At 31.9% G+C, this 8735-nt stretch overlaps 1 protein-coding gene across 1 annotated transcript; it reads left to right on the top strand.

Annotated features, from left to right (window-relative positions):
* The first annotated feature begins 332 nt into the window (after window positions 1-332).
* LOC119688807 (solute carrier family 12 member 9-like) lies at window positions 333-8735 on the top strand. The gene is made up of 9 exons (XM_038103472.1): window positions 333-486; window positions 1491-1831; window positions 3813-4694; window positions 4760-5148; window positions 5232-5423; window positions 7268-7456; window positions 7520-7616; window positions 8185-8318; window positions 8390-8735. The coding sequence occupies exons 1-9, from the start codon at window positions 333-335 to the stop codon at window positions 8586-8588; spliced, it is 2577 nt and encodes an 858-aa protein (XP_037959400.1). The 3' UTR covers window positions 8589-8735.

Genomic DNA, 8735 nt, shown 5'->3' on the forward strand with positions numbered 1-8735 from the left:
TATGTGGCACATATTTCGATTCTCAGCTCGAAATGTAATTGCAAAAATTAACGGTGATGTCTTACCAAAGGTTATATGAGCCTTAAATTTTAATTGGATATTAAATTTTACAGCTGACTATAACTGTGTATAGGAGAAGCAAACACAATACATACGTATAAATGAATTTTCGTGCTGCAAGCAATCACAAATAGTGAATTAGATTAACACATGCATAAGATACAATAAGATAAGATACTATAGATATATTATCTGTATATTTTTTTTTTGTAGAGCAAAAGCCTAATATTGTACAGTGTACTTTATTTACACTGTTATATAATTGATTTATTATGACAAAGAGCAGCGTCATTAAAGAGTATTTACATTGGGTGATACTCATTATTAACGCTAGTTGTAAGGTTGATATGCATTTTAGGAATCGTGAGCGTTATTTCAATAAAGAACAAAAATGGCGAGACGCCAACGTTTATGCAAAAGCTTTCTGTAATTTAAATCAATTTTCCCTAAATCAGGTCAGTGTGAACAATGCATAATTTGAAAGTAGTAAGTTTTTAAGCACAATTTTTTTATCGGGGAAGCATATAATCTTTGGCAGTCGTCTATTTCATTAATGGAACTTAAGTTAAGAAGCATACAAGAAGAAATAAATTAAATTTAAACTAAATTAATTAATCAGATGAAAAGATAAACTAAGATTGAAAACAATATATAGATATTGTTGTTGTTGTAACCCGCGGATATTTATTGAAAGGAATCATAAGAACATATACATTGGTTAGGATGTGTGAGAAGGGAATAAAAATGGGTTAGGGTGAGTGGGATTTTAATTGAAGGCAACCTGCGTGAAGTCGGAAAAACGTAGCTACTTCAATCGGATGGAGTCAAAGATCTGCTGTGTGTATCAGGACAATTAAAAAGTTGAGCGATGTCGTGGGGGTGTGGTATATTTCGGGAATTGACGTATTTATGCATAACAAGAAACTGTATAGCACATGGCTGTATGCTGATCTTGAGTTATGACAGTTCCTGTTGCAAGTGGAAGGGGTCGTTCTTCCCGGGAGATATAATGCGGGAGCTTTTTAAATAATTTATTACAACCGAGGTTTCGAAGAGGATACTACATCTGTGTGAAGAGCTATTAATTCACGTTTATATTGTATTTTTCACCACCTTTAATGTGATCAAATTCTATATATCTCTCACAGACAAAAAAAGTTAGAAATTATAATGAACATAAAAAAAAATTAATATATATTTTTGCCTTTATGATTAAATGTTGCTTCATAGTCAATAAGTAAATGAATATAACTTTCTCTAAAAGTGCATCCTGCTGTGCAGTATTGATATACAAATTAAAATTGGTTAAGATATTTTAATTTACTAGAAACACTGACACTGACACTGCTATTTCTATAAAATTTAAAACATTAAAGTTACTTTTTCTGATTTTTTTAATAATATTATTTAATAATACTAATTTATTTCAGTTATGATCAGTCGTACGCTTGGTGTAGAATTTGGTGGTTCAATTGGGACACTTTTTTTCTTAGCGAATGTTGTAGGTTGTGCTATGGCCATATCCGGTTGTACTGAAGGTATTATGGAAAATTTTGGACCTGGTGGCTATATCACAAAAGATGGAAACTCTCTGCCAGATGGTACATGGTGGCGATTTCTTTTTTGTACATTAATAAATACGGCTATGCTATTGGTTTGTCTCGTCGGAGCGGCATTATTTGCAAAAACTTCGGTACTTATCCTTGGCATAGTTACCGTATGTCTTTTGGCAACATACATTAGTTTCCTATTTGTCGGCCCAAAATCGCATGTAAGTTATCTTTAAATTCTGCTAGCTTACCTGTATATGAATATAAGCATATTTATATGAATTTTAAGTTGATTCATAATTTTATCGAAGTTAAGGTCAGATATCAAACTCTTTGGTTTCTGTTTACCTAGTAAATAACCAATCAATCAACAGTTAAGTCGTTTGGCTCATTAATTTAGCGAAGCAGTACAATATTTTTCATAGTTAAAATGATGAATAAGAATAATAAACTAATAACCAGGTGTGGCAAACCGGTTAACTGAATAAGCCTGCATGAAACATTACCACTAATATCTTTTAATTTTATTTGTTTATAAATAAAGCTTAGGTTTTTTATTGCAATTTATAAATTAAATAATTATATAATTGAAATTATCATTTTTTTTTTCAAAATTCTTTCCATGGATTTCTGTATATAGACCTAAATAACTGTGAAACAGTAAATTGTAAAACAGAATTGGAAAATAGATGTATAAGGCAGTGAAGATGCTCCCGCATATAAATTAGAAATATTTTTAATTACTATGTGGAGATACATTGATCTAACTATACTATTCTTGTTAAGGTATCCCGCTGGGACCTGTTGGTGTCGAATGGCACTTGGTCGTCGATAGCGACAAGTGTCTCCGGGACGTAGACCCAGAGACTGTACCAGAGTATTTTTAAGAGAACTTCTGGAGAATACATGAAGTTAAGAGTGAATCACTTTGGAGTAATATTTGAATGAATTTATAATATTTAAAACAAAATATAATTAACATCAAACTAATTTATTAGCTAAATGTTATTTTCAAATCTCTAACAAGCAATTTTCTTATTAACTAGCAATTTATACAGTAATTATCAGAGCCACTCGCATGAAATTTTTGTGCACAAATTATTTCAGAATCCAACCGGTTAGAATATGGTTGAAATTGGTTAACCTTATCAAGTTGTATAAAATTAACACACACTATCGATTATTAAATGCTAAATTGTTAGAATCCAAAATTTTGAGTTTTAGAGAAAATGTAAGGACTTTCATCTCCGGACGTAAACACAATTACAGCATTTACAGTACTGGATCCTTATGAGGTTATTTATGAGTTGTCGGCATATAATTGACAGTAGCTCGCCTGTAACTTGATAACCCTTTAAAGAGTTATATTGTGACTCTGTGAGTCTTCGTGAATGTAATGTTATGACGATAGTTACTTGTGAATTTTCATTTTCCCATTTGCGATATTTTGTTTATTGAAATATCCACCAAGCGATAAATCAGTTTCATCGCTGAAGAAAATTCGATGCAAAAAATCGTCGAAATTTTTGTAATAAATTTTCACAATTGTAACATTTTAAGCGTTTGTTAAACGATGGCAAAATGGTAAAATGGCAAACCTCAAAGTAAATGGGGTGATAGTTCTGTTTGCCAAATCAGGGACATGAAATATATAGCGCTAACCCTAGAAGGTATGAGCGAATAAGACAAGAATGTTGTTATCATTTTTTATTAGACAACTACAAAAGTTGGTAATTTTTATCACAAATAATTGTCACTATTAAATTATATTAATGTAATTAATAGTTTATACATTTAAATTTTGTTTCTTCACTAGAAAGAACGTGATTTTCCAGCCAGCCAGCAACATAGACAAACGAAAAAGTTTCTATATACTTGACAACCGTTTAATCTTCGGATTATTTATATATATGTAAATTCGAGCTTAAACTTAAAACTTTATTTATATATAATATGTTAAAAGATTATATACAATTATGTACAAATCCCACAACACAGAAGAACTCCAAAAATTTATTAATCTTCCTGGATTATATATAATCCAGGCGTCGAAAATATATAAGCAATATTAGAATTAGTTTTATTCATAAAAAATTCTACATGTAAAAATGCTATGCTTCGCTAAATTAAACTAAATTATTTATGTATTATAATTATTTTAAGTCTTGGATTATTAAAATAAAATACTTGTTTCGATTTTAGATTCCCGTGCCTGAAGAGAACAAATTAAATAGTAACATTACTTTAACTTATACCGGTCTTAATGGAACAACATTAAAGGAAAACTTGTATTCTCATTATGGACCAGATTATACATCTGACGGAAAAATCGTAGATTTCGCCACCACTTTCGGTGTTCTTTTTGCTGGCGTGACTGGCATAATGGCTGGTGCTAATATGTCTGGCGAATTGAAAAGCCCATCGAAAAGTATACCAATAGGCACACTTTCAGCAGTCGGCTTTACATTCGTATCGTATATAATACTGTCGCTATTAATGTCCTTAACTACACCTTACATTACAATGCAAAACAATTATCTATTTTTAATGCCAGTTAATTTTTGGCCTCCGTTTACTGCTATTGGTATTCTAACTGCAACCTTTTCTACAGGACTGAGCAATTTAATTGGCTCGAGTCGTATTTTTGAAGCATTATCGAAGGATCAAGTTTTTGGTTCATTACTGAATTTTGTGCAAAAAGGTACTTGGAGAGGAAATCCAATAGCAGCAGTGCTAACAAGTTGGGTTCTAGTTGAATGTATATTGCTTATCGGTTCATTCAACATAATTGCTCAAGTGAACTCGGTGTTATTTATGCTTTCGTATTTAGCGACGAATTTGGCGTGTTTAGGTATAGAACTAACAGGTGCACCGAACTTCAGACCCTCTTTCAAGTATTTTACTTGGCATACTTGCCTAATAGGCTTGATTGGTACATTGGTGATGATGTTTGTCATTAATCCTATATATGCTTCTTCTAGCATAATATTGTGTTTAATTATGGTCATTGCCCTGCATCTATTTTCACCGGCAACACAGGCAGCGCAATGGGGTTCTATTTCTCAAGCATTAATGTTCCATCAGGTAATATAGATGTGGAGTAATATTATATTACATTATTGCATGTATTATTTTATATTTTCATATAGGTTCGAAAATATTTATTAATGTTGGATCCACGGAAAGATCATGTTAAATTTTGGAGGCCTCAGATGTTATTGCTTGTTTCTTCGCCACGTTCATGTTGTCCCTTAGTTGATTTTGTTAATGATATGAAAAAAGGCGGACTTTATGTTATTGGACATGTAAAACTTGGAAATTATACAGATGTATCTGATCCCGCAGTTGAAGAAAATGCACAGTGGTTATCATTCTTAGATCATATGAAAGTAAAAGCTTTTGCAGAAGTCACTTTAGCGACAAGCATACGCGAAGGCGTGCAACATTTAATACGTTTATCTGGGATCGGTGCTATGAAACCTAATACAATCATTTTAGGCTTTTATGATAATGAAACTCCAAAAGATTTCTTCCAAAGGTAGTTATCTCTATGAGTATCACAGTTAGTTGAATTTAAATAAATTTCATTTAAATAAAATTAATATTCATATTTTCATTTAGTGCTTCTTCGCAATACAAAACTGATGATTTCAATAATGGTGAGATAAACAATTTCCCAATGAGAGTTGAAGGGGAAGAAAAGCACATTAATATCGAAGAATATGTGGCCATAATATGCGACGTTTTGCGTATGAAAAAGAATTTATGCTTATGTCGACATTTTCATCGCTTGGACAAAAATTTTATTGCAAAGTAAGTGAATATACTTCAAATTATTTCCATATTAAATATATACATTTGATTTTACATCTTTGACTGTTTTACAAAAGCCATATTGACATTGCATGTATTTCTAATCTATTACGTTAAACACTTATTACCTTTAACGAGGTTTCTAGAAAAATTAATATTAATTACTTCGTAATAATTGATTACAATTTAGATGTATGGGACGATTTAGGCTAGGTTAGGTTATACCGTCGATCCCAAAAAATCCCCTTAAGTCTACAGACCCATTGGTTAGAACCACTTAGTATTTTTGGCAATGCTTATAATGCTATTTAAAGGGAGGCCTTGTAGTTCTCCAAGATTCTCAAAAAAGAAAGCCCATAAAGTGGTAAGGCAGCACCGCGCATGTGCGGAACATAAACAAAGCAGATGGAAGGCACATTCATCGTTCTCATCACAACTGCGGCAGGTATGATTGAAAGAGAGATTTATTCTTCTAGATAGAGAATTGGATTTTATTTATTGGAGCGTGGCCCAATTGCATACAGATGCCTGCATATCGTTAAGTCTTCCCATCTTTTATAAAAAAGTTCTGTGATAGCTTGCACGATGGCACGGTATTATACTAATTGTTTTTAATAGGTGACGATGTTTACATAAAAAAAATCTATTATTTATTTTATATTTTGATACGGTCCGGTGCACACGTGCGGCAAAAAACGCTTGATGCCGCCACTCTGCCCCTGAACCCTTAAAAACATATGTACAATCCGATTGTACAATCGTTAAAGCGGCGAAATGGCGAAATGGCTACAACAAACGTTTATTGCCGCTTATGTGCACCGGTGCTAAACGATTATGAGATTTCATAAATTTTTAAACTTCGGTGGCAGGTGAAAGCACTACGTTTTGGTGATGATTTGACTACAGTTGTATTTAGCTTCAAATAAATTTATTATTTATTATTCTCGACTTATTTATTATAAATAGATCCTAATCACCTGCTTTATGTAAACCTATACCAAAGACAACTTATTATATAGATGTTCAATAGTAGCAATAGAGCAATATTAGCTGTTGCCGGATCAATACCCATAGCACACATATCTATCATAATTTGTTTCGTTCTGCTCTGCTATGATTTTACTTTATAGTACGTTTGTAAGGGATGTCTTCATCTGCATCTGTAAAATTCTCAAGGAACTAACTAGATGTCTTTATTCAAATTCGTACCTACTTTCTATCCTCATCTGCATCTCATTATATTATATAGTATATAGATGTGCAAGATCTTTTTTTTTGTTTGTTTACGAAAAAAATGAAGATGAAAAGCACAAAACCAATACAAAGATATAGCATATTGTCTGATTTTAATCAAATAAAAATCATATTAATATAAAAACATTATGCCTATGTATAATGTTAAAATATAATTTCCTTCATCTTTTTTGTTACTATCGCTCGGTTCTTTTACTCCTTACGCAACAAAGTGTTAAAAGGGATTTAATAATCTTCTCATTTATTTTGCAAATATTTGTCCTATTGAATAAAATTATCAATATTAAAAATATTGAAAAAGTTTATCGTGCTCTTGTTAATCTAATTATATATTTCGAAGTATTTATATAATATCTGTAAACGGATCTGTTCGTGTAAACGGCACTTGGTAGTCGAACTTGGCGAGTGGCTCTGGGACGTTAGCCCGATTGTTCTTGGCACCTGTTGTCTAAATAGTTGTACACTCTGCGTTGATTGTGAAGCTCTTCTTAATTTATTCTAAACTCTTTATTATATACTATATATAAATAATGTATGTGAACATATGTAATAAATTATTAAACAAATTTTTTTCATTTTAAACTTTGCAGAAGCAAACATATGAAATATATTGACGTATGGCCAATAAATGTTTTTGATCCCTTAGCTGAAAATCCTTTTGATGTTGTTTCGTTGTTCATGATGCAGTTGGCAGTTATAATAAATATGTTAGCTAAATGGAAACATTTACGTTTGCGCGTCTTCCTTTGCGAAACTGGAAACAGCGCTTCAAATATTACGTGAGTATCACTTAAAAACTTTTCCCAAATAATTTTAATAATAATTTGTTTGCAATTTTTAAGGTCCTTTGATACCTATGCGCCGCAAATGGAAGTTTTAAGCAGAATGAAACTGCAGCAATCGCTAAAAGAGTTACGTATTGATGCCGATATTATTGAAGTAAGTGTCGTTATGATAATTTTTTTTTTTTGTAATAAAATGTCATATAATCTGAACGGTTTATATGATATTGATGTAATTTTTATATTTGCTTATGTCACAAAGACAATGCAAATTAGATAATAAGAATAAGAAAGAACAGGGTACTAGCTCCCATTTGAGCAGAGCATCGCGACCATGATTGATCTTTTGTGCTACAACAGACCCTAACTGAACAAAAGACATTCCCCCTTTCGAATGAAGGCCAAAATGTCGGTTGTTGTGGACCTGCTAATGTCGGAAGGTGAGAGCAATTCCCGACCCAGTGATCTCCTCCTGGCCCAGATCAAAGCTGGGCAGTCACATAGAATGTGGCTGGTTGTCTCCTCTGCCTGCAAGCAAAGTCTACAATCTATCTCTTCGGATAGGCCCATTTTGTTGAGATGGTAACGTAGCCCGTTAGATATCCCGTTAGATATCCCACAAATTAGATATTTATATATAATAATTATTATACAATTTTTGCACATGCAATATAGATCAAGGAGATGTATTTTGATATAATTTAATATAAATATATGTATTTTAGATACAAGAATGGAATCGGAATGAGTCATTTACTCAACATGCTCGGATATTGAAACAATTTACAAATGATGCTGATGCAGTTATAGATACAATATCTGAAGAGAGCTATGATAATTCTGTTTCATATATGAAAAGGTAATTTATTTTAGACACTCTAAATTAATTTTTAACAAATTTCAACTTAAATATTGTGTTTACTTTTAAAGAGTTAATCAAATTATACGCGAACGATCGGACCAGACTGCTGCATCTTTTATTTATTTAGCTGCTCCTCCAAAAATCAACTCGCCCGGTTTTAATGAACGCGCTGTACGTTATATTGACTTGTTAACCGAATTGACTGCAGATCTCCCGCCGACTATTCTAGTACACGGTGTCAACTTGGTTACTTCAACTACACTTTAAATTAGCTTTATCTGTTAATAAGCAATATAAATTTAGACAAATGCCCAAGTACCTTTCGATGAAAATTCATTGATTAACATATTCATTTCGATTCCAATTTCAGAGAAGAAGTAATTATGTTTTATATTTGTATTAGTTATGTATTAT

This window comes from Teleopsis dalmanni, chromosome X (genome assembly GCF_002237135.1).
Source record: "Teleopsis dalmanni isolate 2A chromosome X, ASM223713v2, whole genome shotgun sequence".
Taxonomy (NCBI): domain Eukaryota; kingdom Metazoa; phylum Arthropoda; class Insecta; order Diptera; family Diopsidae; genus Teleopsis; species Teleopsis dalmanni.

What these genes read in the sequence shown, in the direction of transcription:
- LOC119688807 (XM_038103472.1), top strand. Translation starts at nt 333, where the DNA reads ATGACAAAGAGCAGCGTCATTAAAGAGTATTTACATTGGGTGATACTC. An exon ending in AAGCATTAATGTTCCATCAG is followed by an intron (nt 4,695 to 4,759) that starts GTAATATAGATG and finishes ATTTTCATATAG; the next exon opens with GTTCGAAAATATTTATTAAT. An exon ending in TTGATGCCGATATTATTGAA is followed by an intron (nt 7,617 to 8,184) that starts GTAAGTGTCGTT and finishes TATGTATTTTAG; the next exon opens with ATACAAGAATGGAATCGGAA.